The following is a 23,464-nucleotide window of genomic DNA, read 5'->3' on the forward strand; positions in this document are numbered from 1 at the left end:
AAGATTGATTTTCATATTGTATGAGCAGCTCTCATGAACCAGTAGATGAATGCAAATATCTGGTGGACTAGTAAGGTTAGAGATGGGGATGGACAAACAAAGAACTGAAAACCATAGCAAATGTAGAAAAGGTATTGACAATCACTGGTCATTTTAAAAATCTACTTCAAACAGGTTACTTTCTTCTTATCGTGGCAAGGACTAAGAAGATAGTGAGAGTAAGGAGGCTGAGGGGCTCAGTGCCAAGGTTCACGCCTGAGGATATGACTTCAAATCCTAAGCCAGACATGGTTCTACACACCTGTAACCCAGTGCTGGGGTTTCAGGGAGACGGACAGGTATCAGGAGCTGAAATGGTGGGCCCCAGGATGTGTGGGTGTTCCCACAACCAAGACCGAGACAACAGGGCCCCAGGGTATGTGGGTGTTCCTACAACCAAGACAGAGACAACAGAGGAGGACACCTGGATACTCCTCTGGCTTTAACAGAAGAGTATACCTGCCCATGCATGTATACCACACATACATATACACAGAAAGATATACACACATGTATACACACACATACACTAACACAGAGACACGTACAAACACACACACACACACACACACACACACACACACACACACACACACACACACACTAATATACAATGGCAGGAAGCTGCTCTCACTCGGCATAGAAACAACCCATGTGCCAACGTTCTGAGCTCTTCTCCCGCTTGCTGTCTGGGGGACACAGGCTGCCCAGCAAAGGCCTGCAGGTGAGGACACTTTCTGCAGAGCTGAAGGAAAACAGTGGCAACACTCCCGGTGCTTGAACAGGGAGCAGTCTCACCAACGGATGCTGCCGAGGCTATGCATCAAAAACACATCAACAACCAAGACCTGGCCTGGAGAGATGGCTCAGCCATTAAAAGCAGTGGTTGATCTTGCAGAGACACCGGATTCCCAGCACCTGCACGGCAGCTCACCACGGTTCATCGAGGGATCTGATGCCCTCATCTGACCTCCTCAGGCAGCAGGCATACACATGTGGTGCACAAATACACCAGCAAACCACACACATATAATAAGTAAATCTTTAAGAACAGGAAAGACATGTCTGTGACACAAATGTGACAGTGCCTTGCAGTATAGGCTTTCATGATTAAAAGGGCAATTAACATAATTTAATTAGCCAGGCGGGTGGTGGCGCAAGCCTTTAATCACAGCACTCGGGAGGTGGAGGCAGGCAGATCTCTGTGAGTTCAAGGCCAGCCTGGTCTACAAAGTGAGTTCCAGGACAGCCAGGGCTGTTACACAGAGAAACCCTGTCTCAGGGGAAAAAAATCTAATTTTTATTTTTTCACTTATTTTGTATGTCTTTTTGTCTATCCATCATCTACTGACTTACGCACCAGGGGGAAAAAAAATCTAGGTGGATCTGACCAGGAGAATGCTGAGGGTGGAAGGATGGAAGACACAGAGCTGGGGACATGGAGGAGTCTGGGCTTTTGCATCTGGCTTTTGTCCAACAAGCCTGTGTGCTTCTCATAGCAGAAGAGGGTGGAGTGCGTCTCAAGCACAGCCATCTTCTCTCCGCGTCAGATGTGAAGAGGCACAAATGGTTCCCCAGATTTATTTCCTAAAATGTCTGCAAATAAGCCACAGCCAAATGAGGCATGCTTACTTTAGCGACAGCTAACAGGCTGCCAGTCATCTGGAATCCCACTTCTCATCTCCAAGGGAGGAAAGGAAAAGACCCTTCCCCAGGCCCCTCTGAACGACATTAGAGACACAGAGACAGTCTTTCCAGCTGGGTCTCAGAACAGAACGGGCCAGGTTCTGACCTGGCCAAGAGGGCCCTGGACTCCAAGCGGACTCTATGGTACTCCAATTCTCTACTTTGAGATCCTAGGACTGAACCACACACACACACACACACACACACACACACACACACACACACACACACACACGCATGCACGCACACAAACATGAACACACACATGTGCACACTCATACATAGCCAGGGCAGCCCACCCATCCTCTATTTCAACAAAATGCAGGGCCCTGTGGGCTGAGGGGGGCGGTGAGGCAGGAAGCCTGTGTGGGAAGGCCTGCCTGTGAGCTGCCATCTCCTGAGACACTCTCTCATCCCAGGGCTCATTATCTTCCACTCTCTAGTTTCCGGTGATTTTTTTCTACAGTATTTGTTTTTCATTTGAGAGGGCTGGGGATGAGACCTGAGTCCTTTCCATGCTAGGTAAGTGCTGCACTACTGTTAGGATCCTGCCCTCACTCTTCCGGCTCTGGTGTCTTACGTCATCAGAGGGCTCGGGCAACTGAGTACCCACCTTAAAAAGCCGGACGCAGACCCCCACGCTCTCTCTCTCTGCTCCCGCCCTCTTCCTTTCTGTCCAGGCCTGGTTCCTCCCTCCTATCCCCTCTTTCTTTCTAATAAAGCTCTTTATAACTCTGGTAGTCGTGGCCATGGCCCGTGGCTTTTCTGCCGGTAACCAGCACGGCCATCAGTGCTGTTTATCATAACCATCAACTACAACCCAGAGAAACCCAAGGATTCAAGGGGGTCTAGGTTCCACCCAAGAGCAGCAGGCAGAAAATGTCCCTCACCCCTGTGTGACTGCTTCACACACCCAAATGGATGGTGCTCTTGACATGCCAGGCAGCCATGGATGCCAGTGTAGCCAAAATTTATAGGAACTGTCAGCCTTACAATCAGAAAAATCAATGGTAACAACTGCTGGAACTCAATCCAGAGATAAGGACAGCACTGAATCCATGAACTGTTGTTTCAATCCACAAGCGAGCATGTTCTAGCAAATTCTATTCCGTCAGTTACAGTTCACAGTGAGAGATCACAGCAGCAGAGCCAGTGCTGGGCGTGAAGAACTAAGTGGGACCCACACAAGCAACCCCTTATTAAAAAAAAATAATTTAAAAGACATGTACCCAGGTGGGAACGGGGAGAAAGGTTCTATGAGTGGGAGGGGCCTAAGAGAGGAGCATGGGGTGGGCGGGGCTGAAATACGTTGTATATGTGCATAAAACTGTCAAAGAGTAAGTGAAAACTATTTCAGAAAAACAATTATGTCTCGTCAGTCTTAATTACAAAAGTGAAATTTTAAAACATGCAAACAAATACGTATATTGCTTTAGTTCTTAAGCTCTTGAGAACGTCTTCCCCAAGTTCAGCACTCTATCATATAGAAAAAGGTTAGAGGTGAAGCACTGGTAAGTTAGGATGTCACACCAGAAGAGTTAGAGGTGACGGAATGGGGACTGGGGTGTCCCAGTGGGAGTTCCCAAGCCCTTAACAGCCAGGACTTTGGACACAGGGGGCAGACTGTGCTCAACAAACATGTCACCTGGCTGTGACTGGTGGCTCTGCCCTCCCTAGCTACACAGCCTTGGACTACTATTTCTTCTCTAGCCAAAAAGAAAAAACAGGTGTGGGGAGGTGGTACTTGTCACGGAACAGACACACATCGGATGAGTTATGAATATACTTGTGTGGCTCCTGATAGATCCTCAATAGGCATCGTCTGTGGATCAATTAGTGAGAAACGTCTTCAGTAACTGGAGACTAGGAAGAGCCCCCAGCAGCAACAGGAGCTCGGGTTCAAAGCAGAAGCAAAAACCACTCCCAGGACAAAACGCTGCACTACCAGCTGCTCACCTCACCGTGAGATCCCCTGAGGCCCAGATAGTAAGTATTGCCGCCACACACCAAAAAGGTCGCTGTAAGATCACAGATGTGTTCCTTAACTTGACTGTGGTAACCATTCCACACCACGCCGAAACATCATCCGTATTAAACACAGCCGTTGATTAGTCTCCCATAAAGATGATAGTTAAGTCTTGGTGAAATAAGGAACCCATCTGAGCCCCACATTCCCCTTCTCCTGCCTGATCCACCGAGGTGTGAACAGGCAGCCTCCCACCAACACGCCTCCCTTGCCTAATGGATTGTGTTCCCTGAGGCAGAGACCAACAGAAACCTTTCTCCCTGACGCGGCTTCTTGTCAAGGGTTTTTCAAAGCGATGAGAAGAGTAAGAAATAAACAAATCACCACAGACATGGAGATTAAACTGGAAGGGACACAGAGCAAATAAACGCAACAGTGGGGGAGACCAAAATAAAGAGCCTATGAATGAAGAAGGATGGGCAGGGGAGGAGGGAGGAGAGGGGAGGGGGAGGAGCAGAGCAAGGGGGACATCTGAAAGGGCAATGTTTTAGAGAAGAAGACATACAAAAGGTCTAAGACACGTGTCATATGAAAAACTGAACAGAAAAGCAAGCAATGGAACAAATACTAAAGCTAACAAGTCAAGAAATTATCCTGAAATAAAAATGACTCAGATCTTCACCGTGAAATACCATCCTCAGGACATCATCACAGGTGTCTACGATGGGGTTTGAAACTAGGCTCAGTCTTCATTGCTAGCTTGACTGAATTTGGAAGAAGAGACACACCTCTTCTGGGTTTGTGTGTGAAGAAACTCCCAGAGAGGTTTAACTGAAGAAGAAAGACTCGCCCTTCATGCGGGTGCCATTCCTGGACTGGAGCCCCCACACTGAACAGTAAGGAGAAATCAGAGTCAGCTGAACACTAGCGTTCATCTCTCTCTGCTTCCTGTCAGTGGATGCAATGTGGCCAGCTGCATCTTGAGATGGCACAGAACTTGGAAGTGTTGTTGACTGGTGCCAGGTTTGGAGGTTTGCAAAATGCCAAGAGCTATTGACGTCTGGGAGGCTTGCATCAAAGTTCCAGGAAGCTACTGAGGCCAGACAATGTGTTACAGAGTTGGAAAGTGATGCCTAAGTCACAATAGCGACATAGGAACCATGTTAGGTGAGCGCCACAGGTATGGACTGGATCTGATCTGAGAGAGAAGCTATGTGTGCTCCTGGTGAGGCAGGGATACCCATGCTCATTGGAATCTAGGTAATACCACTACAAGACTCAGATGCTGGACATGGAGTTGCAAGGCCCACCAGTGTTTGCCTTGCTGGGTTTGGGTCTTGCTGTAACCATTCTTGGCTTGTTACATCTCCATTCTATCCTTTGGAATGGGAAGGTTTTCTCTATGTATATTGGAGGTATGTAACTTACACATTTTAACTTAAGAAATCTTCTTGAGTCTCAAAGGAAACTTTGGGCTTTTGACAGTCTTTTAGACATTTTTAAATTACATTTTATTCATTTATTTTGTCTTCATGAATGTGTGTGAGAGAGAAAGTGTGTGTGAGAAAGCATGTGTGTGAGAGAGAGAGAGTGGGTGCCTGTATGTGTGTGTCTGAGAGAGGGAGTGTGTGCTTGTTTGTGTAAATATGTGTGCCTGTGTGTATATATGTGTGAGAGAGTGTATGATTGTATATGTGTGAGAGTGTATGTCTGTCAGTGTCAGAGTGTGTGTATTGTGAGAGTGTGTGTGTGTGTGTGTGTGTGTGTGTGTGTGTGTGAGAGAGAGAGAGAGAGAGAGAGAGAGAGAGAGAGAGAGAGAGAGAGAGAGAGAGAGAGAGAGAGAGTTCTGTCTTTCCACTATGTGGGTCCCAGAGACTGAACTAGATTATCAAGCTTGTAGCAGACACTTTTACCAAATGATCCATCTCAGTGGCCTTAGACTGGATTTTTGAGCAATGTTAGGGATGTTAAGGATTACGGGGACTTCTAAAGTTGGACTGAATGAATAATGGATTGTATTATGAGATGGTCATGCTCTTTTGAGGCTAGGGTGAAATATTATGATTTAAAAGCAATGTGTTTGGGTATCAGTGTGATAAGATATATACTTGTGATGATTAATCAACTTAACTAGATTCAGAATCGACTAGCTTTAAAGGACTTTAACATTCTTTGAATTTCTAAACAGTGTTTGAGACTACCTCTGTGGGACAGAAGCCAAACAGTATCCTGAGTATGAGCCCTTTGCAAAAGCTCGATGTGAGAGACCCAACAGGCTGCCGCCACCATGAAGTCCCTGCCTCGCAAACTCAGCTCACACTAGCAAAAAGCAGATTCTGATCAATAAAGATGTCTAAAAGAAACCCTGGAACAAGCACAAATAAATGAGTGAAACATTGGCAACATAAGAAGTGGAGTGGGATGAAATACACTCAACTCACCCAAGTGCCTTGCAATCCGTGCAAGCACTTATGGAGAGAGGAGGCGGCAGAGAGAGAACAATATGGCGGGGGAAAGACCAGGATCATGCCAAGGAAGACATGAAAAGTGCTTTACAGGTGATCTGGCTGAGAATGCAAATCAGTAAAACAAGGGCTTGGTGACATGAGGGTAGCTTTAAAATGAGGTGGAAGGTGACACCACAAATCCCAGGAGAACTGGTAAGCCAGTTAGAAGCGCCAGAGATAAGCTGGACTGTGGCAAGAGTTGGATTGTAGGTGAAGGGGTTGGACGCCCATGGGAAAGACAGCAGAAAAACTGGAGAATAAGCTCATGAAAGAATGCAGAGACACAGGAAGTAGAGACGGGCCAACATAAGGATGACTTGTACCCCTCCTGCCGTAAGCAAGACTTACTGAAACATAAACCAAACTACTAAAAACAACAACAACAACAACGAATCTTTGAAGAGTTGAATTTGCAAACAGAAAATGCACGGTGTTCTAGAAAACTGCTGCAGAAGCCTCAATGATAGACATGTCCTGCTCTTGTTACTGAAACTTGTTACAAAGTTCTACAGGCAGTTGGGGAAAGCCACCCATCACCAAGACAGGGGAGTGAGCAGGCCTTGGGCTTCACAGACAGGGGCCAGGGATCAGAGCAGGTGGCCTTCTGAAAGAGAAAATCGTCTCTCTCAGTTATTACATCCAGTAATGATGGAAACGTCACTTCCTTGAGTTTCCCTGTGATTCCTATTCCGCTGATGCTCCCAAATGACAGAAAATTCTTGTAAAACGACCTGTGAACTCATCTTTGCAAGCATCCCCCTGCAATCTCTCATTTCTATCCAAAGCATGGGAAGATGCCAGGGTGAGGATGACAGTGCTTACTTCTGAGTGGTGGCACTGGTTTGGTGGCTTACTTCAGCCTTTGGCTTGGCTGCACTTGCCCAGTAGGGCTGCAGGGGATGAAAAGAGATGACAAGACCATGCTCAGCAGCGTGCCTGGCACCTGTGTGCAAAGAGTGGAGTCCTGGAACCTGTTCCTGGCAACCCGGGTTAGCAGAGCCAGCCCGGCGCCTGAGAACAGCAGCCTCTTGGCTTGCTGGGAAGGCAGCATCTAGAGTCGCAGATGTGCCCTGAGGGGATTTGCAGAGCTGCATCAAAACCAGACAATGAGGACAGAGGTTAAAGAAACCAGTCACCAGGGGGTGAGAAGAATGTCCAAGAGACCTGAGTGTCCAGTTATGTGACTCAAACATTCTCCCTAAAGAAATGGGCCCCAGCTCTGTTGAGAACCGCCACCAGCTGGACAGCTCCAGGCACCATGTTACCGAGGCTAAGATAAAGACTATCATGGGAAAGCTTGCATCCACAGATCTAAGACAGTTGCAAGCTCCTCTACTTGGTCCTTTTGAGTTGGTTTCTTCCTCATTTACAAAACAGGCTTCACCATCCAAACTCTTTGAAGTTCAGAAGCAGCAGAAATAAGAACAAACTGCAGCCAGAGGATCTCGTGTAAGGACAGTCTGTGAGTTCAGGGGATGTCCAGGTCCCAGATGTGTATTGACTCCATACACATTTCCATTGTGGAGATCAGTTACCAGATGTACATGCTGTGTGGGCCCTGGGACTCCCTTAGTTCCTCTCCTTTTAGTGTGTGTGTGTGTGTGTGTGTGTGTGTGTGTGTGTGTGTGTGTGTGTGTGTGTACATGTGCAGGTGCCCATGGAAGTGCAGGTGCCCACAGAAGCCAGAAGAGAGCATCGGGTCCCTTGGAGCAGGCGTTACAGGCAGATATGAGGCCCCTGACATGGGTTCCGGGAACAGAATGTGGCTTCTCTGTAAGAGCAGTGTGTGCCCTTAACCACTGTTCACCTCCAGTCCTCTTGTTTCATTCAGCCTTCACGTTCTTTTAAATAACGGTATCATGGGTATCTCTGTAGTGGATACCTTTTTCCATACTGGGATGTATTTCCTTAGGGGAGAAAAGAGACATTACAACCCTTAGCAACATGCTCGGGAAGGTCTTTACCTGGGTTGGACAGTAGGTATCTGAAGTTCATGTCATTGCTTATGCTGAGGCTCTTCAGGAAGGTGTTGTAATCCACCGTAGCGCTGCCATCCAGGCTGTACTGTTTCAAGAGCCTGCAACACAGATGCTCACTGAAGTCAGACAGAACCACAGCGAGTCTGGACAGAAGCATGCTTTATACTGGGCTGGCACCGATTTCAATGTCTTCCTAGCTATAGCTACCTCTAACAAGGAGACCGTGGGAAATCCTGCTGTTGGGATTCTTAAATACAGACATCTGGGACTGGGGAGACGGCCTAGCCAGTGAAGAACCGGCTGTGCTGGAGCAGGATCAGAGTTCCAGCTGCAGAACCTGCAGGAAATGGACCAGCATGGGGATGGTGAGGTGGAAGGAGGCAGACTCCTCCCGACACTGGCCAGCCAGTTTATCCTCCTTGGGGAGTACCAGGCCAGTGAGAGGCTCTGTCTCAAAAAACAAAAATGAAACAAAATAAAAAAAAATAAATAAGAGGTAGGGCAATCCCTGAGGGCAACACCCAAGGCTGTCCTTTGGACTCCAAATGCACTTACACACACACAGACTACAAACGCAGACACCTGAGGGAGAATATTTTGTTAGTCTATACAAGGGCACAGACAGAGAATGGGACAGAACATCCAGGCCCCCTCTTGGGAATGCCCCAGATACACTTCCTACAGTTGTCGTCCCTTCCTCGGTTGGAAGACAGAGGACAACAGATCCCAGGGCCCAGAGGCCACCTCTTCACTAGACAGCAAAAGGCATGCCAGCTTCCTGAGAGACAGGGACCTGGGCAGTGAGCCAGTAAGAATCGCATTTCTGTAACCAGGGACCCCAGAGTGTGAAGGGGGGGTGCAAGCCGATGATTGTTTTAACTGACAGCAGCCTTTCACCTCAAGAGACAGAAGCCTCCACCCACAGAGGCACACAGTCTCCAATCAGCAAGTGGCCAGGGCGTCCAGCTGTTCTTGAAGCATTTGTGGTGTTTACATTTAATAAGACTTTTTTTTCTGTTTGTTTTGAGACAGGGTCTTCCTATGTATCCCAGGCTGGCCTTGAATTTGCTATGTTCTAGCCCAGGCCTCCAAGTGCTAGAGTTATAGGTATGGGGCTACCACACCCAGCTTAGAACAAGAAGATTGAAAAACACGCACAACACCTGTCTGCCTCTAAAATACCCTGAGATAAACGAGATGCTTTGGTTTTTAATGTGTTTTCTATTATCCAGATCTGTGTGTGATAAACACTTTTTTAGATGATTTCTGGGTTACTACATTTCTAAAAAATTCACAGTTTTTAAATGTTTGGTTATATTCTCCCCATATGTGTTGGTTTCTATAATTATCTAGTTTCATGCTTTCTCAAAATTTAGTAATTAATACTTGAAGTATTTGCTTTTTTTCTGGTCTCCAGATTGAACTGGGAGTGCCATGGATCTGCTTCCCACTTGCCTCTCTCTCCCCACTTCGATGAAGCTTCCTTAGTGTCCAAATAGGAAAACTTACCCAGAGAGATGATGGTGGCCAGGTGTTAACTCAGAGACTCCCTAAACAGCCCCTGAGCCCTGGTTCTGTGAAAACAGCCCAGAAGCTTGAGACCCGGGAGGCAGCACCTGCCAGTGTCTTTCTAAGTCCTTCGAGGCTGCTGGCCAGCACTCTGCTCTAGCGAGGCAGGGGAGCTTGGTGAGCAGTTCACCCAGTACTACAGACCTCCATGCAATGCAGCATCCCTGCAGCCAGGGTCACAGATAAAGGTTGGCTTGGGTTAAGGCCCTGGAATCCTGTGCTCAGAAACCTGCTGCATGCACACAGAGGACAGATGGAAACCTGTGGTAGTGTGCCCTGGAGAAATGGCTTTAAAGACGAAGCCTGGCACTGAACAAAAAAGCAGGGTCTCCAAAGGCTTTTCACAGAGCTGAGGAGATGGTTCCGTCTGTGAAATGCTTGCTGTGTAAGAAGAGGACATGAGTTTGATCCCCAGAACCCATATTTAAAAAAAATAAAAACATCTGGGTGTGGTGGTACATGCTATAATGCCAGAGTTGGGGAGGTGGAGACAGGGAGTCCTCAGGGCTCACTGGCCAGCCAGTCTACCCTAGTCAGTGGAGTCTGAGGTCCCACTGAGAAGTTACACTTGGAAATACAAGGTGGTCAGCTTCCAAGGAATGAACATTGCTGCTAGCTGCAGGAAAATGTAGTGGAATTCAGCTACTATACAAAAGCTACTACTTGGAAAAGTCAAGGACTTCTCCCAAGGTCAAGCCATGGCTTAAGAAGTCTTGGTGATATTTTAGCTTTAAAATATCACCAAGACTTATATATATATATATATATATGCTGGTTCCTACAGTGATTTTCTTGTAATGCTATGCTTGCTTCCTAGAACTCCTAACAGTGTATTTATCTAAAATGCCTATCAAGCATCCAAGGCCAAACGAAACAACACCTGTCTCCTAGGTCAGGGGATAGCTTTATTTCTTGTGCTATTTAGGGTGAGACCCTCCTTTCTTATACAACCTTACTAATAGACCCCTAACTTCTAACCTAACCACTTCTAGGAATGTAGACTGAGCACACAGATCCACTTTTTGATATACTAACTGGTCATTAGCACTCAGTTGACCTCCTCTTTAAGGGCCTGATGGTCACTGCCTGAGGAAAATTCTTATCTGCCATAAGAATTCAAGCTTGGTGACCTTGCTCTGGCAGAGGATTGCTATTGCTTGGGTTTATAACTGAACACCTCAGAGACTTGAGAGGATTTAGAGGTATAAGGAGATGGAGAGGAAGAAAGGAGTGGAGAACTCGAGGACAGAGAATGGAGAGGGATAAGGAGGATTTTGACCAGAGAAAACATATGGACAAGATGGAAGATGAGGAAGAGTCAGATGGGGAAGTACTAGCTGGGTAAGAACGAGATGAGAAGGACCCAGATGAGGCAGAATTAAGATGAGAGAATTAAGATAGAACTTAGAGGGAACAGTAGATAAGTATAGAGAGAAATCAGGCAAGAAAGGAGCTAGACATGAGAACAGAACTGAAGCTATGTAGATAGGATTTATCTCAGAGGAATAAAGTAGATGGACAAAGAGCTTGGTGTACTTAGATTCTTTTCCAGAAAATAATTCTCGCTGTTTGTAGTTTCTCTCCTGAGCCCCTGGAAGTATATTATTAAGGCTGGCCCTTTTAATATTATACAATTAACATGGCTGCCTTCTAGCTTCCACATGCATGTGCACACACACACACACACACACACACACACACACACACACATATAATAAATATTTCTAAAGGTTTTCAAAGAGAGAACTTGGATGAAATTGTTCTTAAGACATAAGTATCCCAGGGATTCAAACTCTGGGTGGCAAGGCCAAGATGGGTACACAGTCTGCAGAAAGCAGCAGGCAAGTGGGGTTCACTGGGCCTGGATTTAGGGAGAAGGGGGACCCCAGTGAGCCCTTAAGCCTTTCCAGCATCACCACCTGGAAAAAAAAAAAACCTTCCAGGCAATCCTGGCTCAGGCTGGCCTTCTGCGGTTTGCTTGACTACGGGGCTGCTCATAAATGACTTCACACAGATTCAAATACTTGAGCCTGGAGAAAGAGGGAATGTGGGATGGAGTGATCCAGGAAGGGAAAACCAGTGTGTGGGATGCTGGACAGTGCTGACAAAGCTGGTGGTGAGTTCATCTCCGGCCGTGGGTTTTGTATAGGCTGAGAGGTGTTCTGCAGGAGATGAGCAACTGTCTAGAAGGTGTAGCAGTACCCTGGGCCATCACAATCGTGACACTGTCCAGCGAGATGAGCACCTGCCACATGCAAGCCTATCACAGGCATGCCATAGACGTTACATCAGGTCTTCATCCCCATGCTGTGTGGTGGGTTTCTCACTGGCTATCCCATTTCCCACATGTGTGCATGTGTATGAGTGCAGGTGTGTTTGCACGAACATGCTGGTGAATGTGGGTGGGTATGTATGTGTGTGGATGGTGACCAGAGGACAGCCTCCTCAGCTCTTGCTCCTCAGGTGCCATCCACCTGTTTTTGTTGTTTTCTTTTGTTGGTTGAAACAGAATCTCTCACAGGCCTGGAACACAAAACTGTTTTTTCTACCTCGCAAACTCTGGGTTTACAAGCACATGCCACGGCGTCCTACTGTTTTTCTTCTCTTTAACGTGGTTTCTGGGGATCAAGCTCAGGTCCTCACACCTGCAGAGCAAGCCCTTTGCCATCTAAGCCATTTCCCTAGCCCACTCAACACCTATTTCTTTAACAGAAAACTGAGCCCTGGCAACATCTTGGTGTCCCAGGATCAGGGAATGTCAAGCACAGCCTTGACTTCAGAGCCTAGCCATTCCTACCAAGCACCAACTGCAGACCGTAAACAGAAGAAAGCCGCTAGAGAGGAACATTAAAAGCGCGCTGTGCATCCTGCTCCAAGCTGCAAAGGGCAAAGTGAACACCAAAGCAGCCGTGGGTAACAGTGGCTTCCGGGGCCTCGATAAGGAAGGCGCTGGAGGCCCTGCAGAAGCCAGCTCCTTTGAGCCTCCGTGTGGGTCCACGGGAACCAATTCCATCGTGGGACATTGTTCGGGCCGCGGTGTGAAAACAGCATTGTTTCTGGGGCTTGAAAGAAATCTCGAATAAAAATTTGTGGAGTTCTTTATTATTCAATACTTAAGAGATGGGGAAACAGGCAGTAACTTTTTTATAGATTTACTAGGTTGGAGACTGCAGCGCCAAACACAAGGTTTATTGTCAAATAAAAGCCTGCTTTGTTTCTGACGTCCTGTTTTAGAAGAGGCCTGCCTCCGCGCTGTAATTGCACGCACAAAATTATTTAATTTGTTTTGTTTGGATCTTATTCTGGACACTTTCCCAGCCAGAAAGGATGTAAAAATTAAAACATCTATTATGCCTTTTATATTCTGAGGTAGGTTATAAAGAGGAAGAAAGAAGAAACATATTCAAGAGTGGGAAGGATCCATTTTTTTTTTTAAGTCTCTGGTTGTGAGCCCCATCAGAGCTACAGTCCCATGTCCTCTGTGCCACCTTGCTCTGGAGAAAGTCCCTCTACTGCCTGCAGCCCTGACCTTGTCTTTAGGAGATGCGACAAAAGCCGCAGTGACCCCTCGTAACAGCAGCCTGTAACTCCAGAGCAAAGCTACACTCTTAGCCTCTGCCAAAACAATAACGGATTGGTGCTTTGGGAGCAGCCTGAATGGTCCAGGCATCCCAGAGTCACTAGGACACGAGGCAAGGTCCACCAGTGGGTGCTTGAAATCACATGACACTGAGCCATCTATCTACATATGTACACACATGTGTCTGTTAGTGTGTTATGCATTAGGTTTTTCCCTATTAATTTAGAAGCACACTGGGAGATTAACAGGAATCCTTTAAAAGGGGGACAAGACAGCATACTCTGTGATAGAAGGTATTCAGAATACATGAACTGTTTATTTTAGGACTTTTTTACTGAGCAGTTTCGGACCAGTGAACTGTGGGTTACTGGCACCCCAGGAAGCAGAGCTAAGGCCCAGGGCAGCCGATGTGCTTACAGAAGTGGCTGGTTGGGAAAGGGCAGGAGGAGGGCACCCTCTCAGCTGGGCTCTTCAGAAAGAAGTGCCCCAGGGCCCTCCTCCAGCGCTTCTCTCTCAGAACTCACACAGCGCAGGGGACAAGCATCTGGTCTCCTCTACGTGGTCCTGAGTCCACACCATGAGTGCTGTGGTGTAGCCTGAGTTGAGAGCAGGTGGCGGCATCTGGCAAGCGCCAGGAAGCAGATAAATGCTTTGCGTTAGTCCCCAGCCTCTGTCGCAACCTGCTGCCCCCAGTAACAATGTCCTCAAAGAAAAAGGATGTTTGAGCCATTACATGAGGAGGCAGAGCCCATGACGGACACCAACAGATGAGTCAATCTCTCCACTGGCCCCTTCTCCTCTTTGCCCCGGGCCTGGAGTCAAGCTCACTATGAACTGGAAATATACAGGATGGGGACACTAAGCCAGAAAGAGTGGCGACAGGTGATAGAGTAGTCAGTAACCTGTGTTCAGATCTGAAGCCCGCTCAAGGAGTAAGAAACCCTAGGTCCCACTTTTGAGAAGTCACAGCCTCGGGGACTTAGGAGAATGTCCAAAATGAAGATGGAGGGAGGGAGGGGCCCAGCAACCTGCCTTTGTCATTTCACCCTGGCCCTGGCTGCAGGGTCATCACAGCCTCTCTGGCCTGGCCACTCACATCTTGTACTCCTCATCCCTCATCTTCAAGCAGAATGTTTCCAGGACCCGTCTCAGCTCCTGGGACTGCATCATGCCTGTGTTGTTGACATCGATGAGCTGGAAGGTTTTCTTTATGGTTCTCATGTTTCGGAAGATCTGTGTAATAAAGAGGGATTTTGGAAAAGTCAAGAGGCCCGATGGTAAAAACTCAAATGCTAACAAAATACGTGGACGCTTTTTTTTCTTTATTTTTTTACTACTTCTTGTAAAATAAAATGTTTTCAAAGATTCTCAGCAGTACACATTGCACAATGACATCTTTGGAAAAAAAAGGAACATTTTGCATATATTGAGAGTTTGCAAGGCAATTGTCTCAGTAAATGGTCTTAGTAAGTTTTAAAAAAATCTCTTTTTAATGTAAAGCAGTAAGTCTCATACACAATTCATCCCCTTTTAGGGCCGCATGAAAAATCTTTTTTGTTAATTGATGCTGAAAACCTAGTCCTGGCATAGTGGACGCGTGTGATTTTTTTGCTTTTCATGGCCATATGCGAACTATTTTTACTGCTAGCTGGAGAATCTGACGGTCTATTTCAACCTCTCAATTTTTTTTTTTAAGATACCACAGAAAAGTTTTGCAACGATCTCTGAATTCAGCAAATGAGAGTCACCATGGGAGGTGTTTGGTGGGGCCCCTGGAAAAGACGCAAGGGCAGGGAGCAGGTCTTCATGCTGACTGGACTTCTGTGGGGTTCATCTGAGAACTCAGAGTCCCACCAAGTCTGCATTTTCAGATATAGAAACTGAGGTCCCAGGAGGTCTGACTCAACAGCACACAGCTAGACAACAGGACGCCATCTTCCAGCTCCAGCCTGTCCTTTCAGGACGGTCCCCTGAAGGAAGTCTAGACATGCAAACACAGTGTCATCCGAAGGAAAAAAAAACAGCAACTGAGAGTGAGGGCCAGATACCGGGAGGGCAGCGGCATGGGCCTTCAGAGGAACATAAACACGTCTGGCTAGTGCGGTCTGGGAGGCTTCCTGCAGGAGGTGGCGCTGAGCAGGCAGGGGTGACTCCGGAGTGGGGACAGGAGGGACTGGCACTCCAGTAGAGAGAGACTGTGTGAAGGCTGGATCCTAAGGGAGCTCATTCTCCACAGAGGGATGGACCCAGCCGTGTCCCGCCTGGATCCTAAGGAAGTTGGCAAGCCTCAAAGAGGGGGGCGAACCACTAGACAGCAAGTGGGCTCCCCTTGCCTCAGCGTTTTCCCCACATGTTCCTAGGCTGTCCTAGGCTGATGGAGCCTGGCCTACCCGTAAGGCAGCCCCTCTTGCAGCCTCTCCAGGGCAGCCGTCTTCCATCTTTGGCCCGAGGAGTCAGGCCGGGTGGAGTGAGTAGTGTCCTGGAGCTGCTTCCAATCCTTGAATCTGCCACACCCTGGCCACTTGTCCCTCCACCGACTGCCCCCCCCCCCCCCCCACTGCATCAGTGGGAGACTCTCCCGCCACGGTCGTGTGAGTCCTGTGTGTCTGTCCAAGACCATCCTTCTGACACTCGAGCTCACTTCCAGAAGCCATGGTTTCTACTCAAGCTCTGTGCTGTCTTAGTACCGACAGCCACTGACCCTGCAAGATCAAGGCGCTTGTCCCCCTCTGCCTTCTAGATCACTGCCCCTTCCACCACCCAAAGCCCACCAGCCTCCATCCGAGTGGGCCCCTCGCTTGCAGTTCCAACCCTCTCCTCTGTGTCCTCCCCTACTTATTCTTCCTCATCAGCACCCCTCAAATGCATGATCCCCCTTCTCCCTACCTCTTCAAGTCTGAATGGGCCCAGCCCATGGCCTGTCCCATAGTGTGTGTGTGTGTGTGTGTGTGTGTGTGTGTGTGTGCTTAAGTGCAGGTGTCCACAGAAGCAAGAGGTATCAGATCCCCTGGTACAGGCAGCTGTGAGCCACCTGCTGTGGGTACTAGGAACCAAACTCCAGTCCTCTGCAAGAGCAGTACATACTCTTAATGGCTGAGCCATCTCGTCGGCCCCTTTTCCAGACTCTCACGTGCCAGTAAGCGGTTCCTATTCCCTTAACTCGGACCCCTCATCCCACCAGGACTGGGTGCTGCATTCTGATCCTTCTCTGCCACCATAGTGCACACACACATGTGCACACATGTGTATACACATACACGGGGGGGGGCACATGTGCATACACACATACATATGCACACAGGCCTACAACGTTCATACACCTTTCAACTTTTAAAATTTGGGATGGAACCCAGCACTTGGCATACACTAGGCAAGTGTCGCCATGGAGCCACTCCCCAGCCTCATTCCTACCTTCTTCACACTTTCCCAGTCTTGAACCCTGCCCCACCTTGTCAGGCTGGCTGTCTGCCTTACGGAGAACATAGCTGAGCCCAGAAAAGAACATCCAGCTGCCTATCTGTCACACGCCAGTGACCCTCAGATTTCCCAAACTGGAGCCGCTCTTCCCACACATACACACCCTGCCCCATGGATGGCAAGTCCACTGCCTTTTCTCTACACTCATGCACACCCAGCCCTGCTGGACGGCCCCTCAGCCCTTCTCTGCACTTCTAGCAGAATCCTTGGAAGCTCACAGGAGGACCCTTGTCCCTGGGGTCCCCCAGAACACATTAGCAACACTGCAGGAGAGCTTTCTCCCTGCTAGTCCTGGGGTCTAGGGTGCCACTGGGTGGAATGTTCACGCTCAGGAAACATTTGCAGGAATGAGTGACTGGATCCTTCCTGCCTGCTTAGGAAAAAAGGCCATATGCTGGGGGAAGCCTTGTGGTCTAGCTGCAAGGGCCTCCTCTGACCAACCAGGGCTCTGATGGCTCTGGCCCAGTTAATGACCATGACATTTGTTTGGTATCCATACAAGGATGACCATCACAGGATCCCCGGCTGACAGCTGCAAGGCCACATACTGAATTCACCACAACCCACTGTCTTCCAATAGCCAGAGCACAAGGGTGACCCGGATCATATCCCAGATTGGGACTGGAAAGCACAGACTACCCTGCACATCTATCTATCTTCCGATCCATCCCTGAATCTAAAGATGGGGCTCCAGATACCCACAGCAGTTGCTCCCAGAGTCAAGAAGAACTGCAATGTCCTCTCTGCTGCTAAGTCCCTGTCCACCTCTTCTGGGAACGCGGAGGAGGACAGGAATGACACCCTGCTTTACAGCCCCATGGCAACCCATATGGGTCCCCTGCGTGGAGAGCCGCAAGCCGCAAGCCTGGCACGGAGCTCACACCCACCAGAGGTACTTCTCCAAGTTTCCTATCACTTGTCAGACGCAAGTTTGGCACCAGCCACAGAAAGGAGCTACAGATGGTAAGACTTAGCAGAGGCAACAGCGCGAGGGTCCTGGTGAGCAGGACTGGTCGGCATGGGGGTGGGAGAAGATAAAAGGACCGAGAAAGCAACAACGGGCCAGCAACCTGACCAAGCTCTGTTCACCCTCCCCTGCCCCATCATCACCCCTCTCCTGCCAGCGTGAGCGACTTGGAATTCCCACAGGTCAGGAGCTCTTCTCCGTGCTGGAAGACTGCAAGGCCCAGAATGACCCCAGCCTCTCTCTCTCCTCCTTCCTCTGCTCCACCTTTACCCTTGCTCGCAGTAGCAAGTAAGTACACACTTTTGCCGCTCTGGTCTCTTCCGCTGGCCAGCTCCCTCCCTGCCCTCACTTATGACTTGGTCACACAGCACCTGCTCAGAGAGATGCCTGAGCACACCTTCAGCCTTCAACCTGCTTCATTTCTCTCTGCACGTACTGACACCTGTGTCCCCCGGTGTACTGCCTCTAATCTGCTGTGGTATCTTTGGGGCTTAGTACTGCCTCAGTTTACCATGCTGTAACTATCACCCTGCCCTTGTCCATTGCTGTCCAATGAGGCAGGATTTGCTTTTCTGTTGCTGTGGGAAAATACTCTGACCAAAAGCTCCTTAAGGAGGAAAATGTTTACTTCAGTTTCTATTTTCCAGGTCCCAGTCCATCTTTGAGGGAAGTCAGGGTAGGAACTGAAGCAGGAACATAGAAGAAATCTGCTCATTGGCTTGCTCTTTGGCTTATGCTCAGCTGCCTAAGGACGGTGCTGCCCACAGAGGGCTGGGTCTCCCCACATCAATGATCAACTAAGACAATCCCTCACAGACACAGCCAGTCTGATTCAGGAAATTCTTCAGTTGAGGTGCCCTCTTCCCAAGTGGCTCTAGGTTGTGTTGGTTGACAATAAAAACTAACAAGGGGAGTCTGGTACCTTCATTCCAGCTTTCCAGATCACTCCTCTGCCTTGTCACTGTCCCCTGATGCTGACCTGGATATCTGTGCTACTCTGGCCAGAACTGGATGAGCAGCCTCCCTTGGGGGAAGGAGAGCCACGCCCACTCCCTGTCTGACTCTGTTCTAGCCCTTCCCAGGGCCCTGATGTCACTCTGGGGAGGAGTGGGTACTAATTACGAAAGGAGAGGCTGCCCTGTTCAAAACCGCACTTCTCAGAAAGGAAGGTATGGGCCTCACGTCTTCCCCAACAGGTCAGCCTTCCTGATGGGTACCTCTGTGCTGGCCTCCTCCCAATGGAAACCTCACTTTTACACAGGTGTGCAAACCACTGTCCGCCACACAATTTTGCACACTTGCAAGCTAAAATCGGCTTTAGCAGTTTTAAACAGTTAGGGGGAAATCAAGAGGAGAATCTTCTGCATGTCATGTGAAGTAATGTGAATTTTCAATTTCAGTGTCCACAAATAGATGCAAAGGATTCTGCCATACCAGCTCAGTTACATATTGTTGGGGCTGGTTTTCCCTACCAGGACGCGCAGGCAGCAGGCTGGAAAGATCCTGGTGACACAAAGACCAGATATACTCCACCCTCCCTGGCCCTTCGCAGAGTAAGATCACCAGGCATTCTGCTCTCCTATCCACACATCCCTTGCAGACAGCTGTATAGTGAAGGCATTTCAGGGGAGATGTAGGTACAGAGTCCGCGTGTAGAGGATTTAAGCAGACCGCTGAAAGCCAAGTGTGGTGGTACTCCAGTGGCTGAGGCAGGAGGAACAGGTGGAAGCCACAGATTTGAGACCAGCCTAGGCTATGTACTGTCAAAAAAGAAAAAGTAGCATTTTTCCCCTTTGTGGGGGTTCACATCTGTAATCACAGCACTTGGGAGGTACAGCCAGGAAGATCAGGAGGTCAAGGGCTACAAAGACCCAAACGTTGCCGAAGACAGAAATATGCCTGAGAGGTTTTTGCCAAGAGGCTGCTCCTATGCATTTCTTTCCTGATCACGGTTTCATCCCCTGGCAACAGACCTCATCCTGGCTCCACCTCAGCTCTCCGAGCCCTGTGTGAGGTGGCATGCAGTCAGGAGGCCCGACTGCATGCCACCTCACCGTACCCCAGCCCACTCCTCACTCTTCCCCACATCCCCCTTTGACCAAACCTAATCTTTTCTATAACTCAGCCTCTCCCATCGCCTACCTAGCCCTTGAGGGCAACCCATGCTGGGCCCTGAGAGCCAGGCAGGATCCGACTCACTCAAGGTCCTTGGAACACAGATCCGGAAGAAAGAAACAAAGCACACGAAATTCAACCAAAGTCCCTGAGCTCTTCCCGCGTTCTGAAATGTGGCGCTGTAAACCAGGGTCAAAGTAGTAGATGATGGCTAGGCAGCTAGCTGTTGGACAGATGATGGATGGGTGGAGGATGGAGGATGATGGCTGGATATATGGGTAGGTGGATGGCTAGATGGATTTGGTAGATGGGCTGATGGCTAATGGCTGACTGACTGACTGACTGACTGACTGACTGACTGACTGTATGTATGTATGTATGTATGTAGAGTTAGGTAGGTGAACAGATGGATTTGTGGGTCGTGGTAGTTGACTGGCTGGCTGATTGGCTTATGAATGGATGATTGGGTGGGTGGATGGGTGGATGGACTGATAGCAGCTGGCTGACTAGATGGATGGGTGATGAATGGAGAATGGGTGGATACATGGGCAGGTGGATGTATGATGGACAGTGGCTGGTTGGCTGGCTGATGGATAGGTGGATGTTTGAGTGAGTGGATGGATGATGGGCAGGTGATTGAAACATGCATAAAGAATAATCTGGGTGATCTAATGGAATTTTGAATAAATGGGTAGATCCCCACAAGCATGGCAGACAGGCACCTCATTCCCCTTAGACTTGGGGACCTGCTCAGCATCCTTTTGGTAAAGGAACTGAGGGTAAGTCCAGTGAAGGGGCCGAATAACGGCAGTCGCCTCCCTGATGGCGGCATGTGCACACACAGGACACCAGAAGTCTCCATGGGTTGAGTGGACACCAGGAAAGGCAGCAATCTGTGCTCTCCTGTTCCCAAGGGCTGCTGGTCAGATGAGAGGCCCGAGCAGTGAGAGCATATAGGGCAGCTGCCAGACATGGGGGCTGAGAGGCCAGAGAGGACAGAGCTAGGCACCCACACAGTTTTGAAGCTCCACGAGCGTGGACCAAAGACTTCACTGCCCAGAGAAGGCACTATCCCCGCCTCCATCACAGACTCCATGACCTGAGAACACGGGAAACACCAGTGAGAGACAGGACAGGTAGAAGCCCAGTCCAGGAGGGCATCCTGAACTGCTATATTACAGAGACCTCTAACCCTCAGACCTGCACTGGCCTGGTTTACATCTACATGTGACCGGAAAACCAGGAGACCCGCCACAGGCATCCCTCAGTGACAAAAGGGGAGATCTGTGTGGGCCTGCAGAGCAGTGTGAGGAGGAAATCCAACGGCTTCCTATTTGTCCCCCACTGAGCTCAGACAGCTCCGGAAACTGCCTGCAGTGGATGCGTTATTACTTGTTATTACTCTGCGGGGCTTTGTTCCAAATGCTTTGTACACAGTATGAGCTCTGGGAAGGAAAGCCGCAAGCCCAAATAAATACGGCCACCTAGATTGTGCGTGTGTGTGTGTGTGTGTGTGTGTGTGTGTGTGTGTGTGTGTGTGCAGGTACATGTACATGCACAGGTATAGGGAGGCCAGAGGACAAGAATCACCTCAGGTGTCATTCCTCAGGAGCCATTTGCCTTGGGTTTTGAAAAAGGATCTCCCTGGCCTGGGGCTGGCCAGTCAACGGGCCTGAAGGAGCTGCCTGTCTCTGCCGGGCCAGGACTGGGTTTACCAGCACATGCCATCACGCCTGGCTATAAGCACCCAGACTTCAAAGGGGCAGAGAGCAGAAACTTTCCTCTCTGGATCCTAGGCTTACTCTACCAGCCTGGCTATGGGGAGGCTGTCGCCGGGGCAAAACTGCAGGCTTCCCCGCTCTGTGACCTACTGGCCAACAGGTCTCTCTCTCTCTTGGAGCCATCTCTTCCTGCCGAGTTCTGACAGAAGGGGGTCAAGAGCTGCATACAAAGAAGCGTGTCACGCACACACACACACACACACACACACACACACACACACACACACACACACATACACACACACACACACACACACACTGGCCAGGGGGAGACAGAGAGAGAGAGAGAGAGAGAGAGAGAGAGAGAGAGAGAGAGAGAGAGAGAGGAGGCAGCCTGCAGACTGAGCCCCGGGCTGGAGCAGCTCCTGTCCTTATCTTGGCTCCCTGCGGTGTGCAAGAGAGTGCTCAGCAGTCACTGCTGTCCGTCTGCCACCTTTCTGTCACCGCCACCAAACTCGTTTCAAATTGAACAAGTGAACATTTTGAAATGAGACCGCAAAGAAAAGGATCCCTCTTACAATAAACACATCAATGCTCATTTTCCTTATTATTCTACTTTTGGCTATTTTGTATAAAATCTTTAATTAAAGTTTTTCTTTGAAATTGTCATTATCAACCCAGAAGAAAGGAAGGGGGAGAAAAGAACAACACAGCTGTGCAGATATGAAGCAGCACTACTCGGGGCTAAATGAACTGGAACGGAGTAGGCGCTTGACGGTTATGTTCTGAGTTTTGGCTCCACGTTCTCAGCAACGCAGTCTGACTTGTCACTTTATATCGATTCCATCTGTTTACACTCTGAGGAGTATTGGCTTCCTACCGTGAACATTTCCTATTTACCAGCTGGTAGAGATGAGCCAAACCAGATAAGAAAAAATTAGACTGCATTCAGAGCCTCATAAACACAGACTCTCAACTCGGGGACGTGTGGGGGAGTGGCGGCCAGGCATTGCTCACCTCTAACAAAGCCCTTGCCTCCCTGCCTGTCTGCCTGAGAGCCCCTGGGCTCTCTTCACTAGAGCGCTCATCCCCAGCCCACCCTCCCCACCCCACACACACCCGTGGGCACAAGACGTTGCATTTATTTATTGAGCATATGCATACCCTGACTCTACCCAAACTGAACAAGCTTACATAAAAAGACATCTGAATGGGATCCACGGAAATGGAGAAAAGAGGGCAGACAAAAAGAGAAACACAAATGCAAGAGACCCAGAAGATGCAGTTCCTGTGATGGAACAAAAACCTGGTTCTGGTGTCCCCACGGGGAAGTAAAAAGGGAGGCTTGCTGCTGTGTGCTCTGAGGCCACACTCAAAGCCTACAGTTCGTGTTCATTGTTAAGATGCTCACCCAACACTATAGCTTAGGAGACCCATGACAAGAAGCCCATGCCTGTCTACCAAGGACTGAGGGGTGCCAGGTCTCCTCTTCCCTGTCTCTCTTTTCTTTCTCTTTCTTCCTTCTCTTCTTTTAAAAGGTTTTTGTTGTTGTTATTGTTATTGTTGCTAAAATATAGTCTCATTATGTAACCTTTGGCAGGCTTGGAAGTTACAACATAGAGCTGACCTTGCACTTAGAGCAATTCCCCCTGCCTCTGCCTCCCCAGCCTTGGGATTAAAGGCATGCACCACCAGGCCTGGCTCTCTTTCTCACGCAGCCTACATTCAGGGCAGTATCTCTACTCAGGCAGAGACCCCAGCTCATTCAGGACACAGCCTCACAGCAGGGAAGACTGGGCTGCCACCCCTACCTGGCACCCACTCTTGGCTGCATGTCATTGGAGAAGGCCTTGCTCAG

The 23,464-nt window shown here is 49.0% G+C and overlaps 1 protein-coding gene and 1 long non-coding RNA gene across 7 annotated transcripts in view; one reads left to right on the forward strand and one right to left on the reverse strand.

Annotated features, from left to right (window-relative positions):
• Positions 1–23,464, reverse strand: part of Efcab6 (EF-hand calcium binding domain 6) — a 198,538-nt gene that overhangs the window by 113,162 nt on the left and 61,912 nt on the right. For all 6 annotated transcript variants that reach the window (XM_052748505.1, XM_052748503.1, XM_052748501.1 and 3 more), the window contains 2 exons: positions 14,423–14,559; positions 8,163–8,275 (listed from right to left, as the gene is read on the reverse strand). In XM_052748505.1, coding sequence (XP_052604465.1) covers positions 8,163–8,275; positions 14,423–14,559 — 250 coding nt within the window. The remainder of the gene's footprint in view (positions 1–8,162; positions 8,276–14,422; positions 14,560–23,464) is intronic.
• Positions 17,714–18,697, forward strand: LOC128116873 (uncharacterized). The gene is made up of 2 exons (XR_008220605.1): positions 17,714–18,058; positions 18,418–18,697. It is a non-coding gene; the product is annotated as an uncharacterized LOC128116873 (long non-coding RNA).

Source organism: Peromyscus californicus, unplaced genomic scaffold, assembly GCF_007827085.1.
Source record: "Peromyscus californicus insignis strain IS unplaced genomic scaffold, ASM782708v3 Scaffold_20__1_contigs__length_68692818, whole genome shotgun sequence".
In the NCBI taxonomy this organism is placed as follows: domain Eukaryota; kingdom Metazoa; phylum Chordata; class Mammalia; order Rodentia; family Cricetidae; genus Peromyscus; species Peromyscus californicus.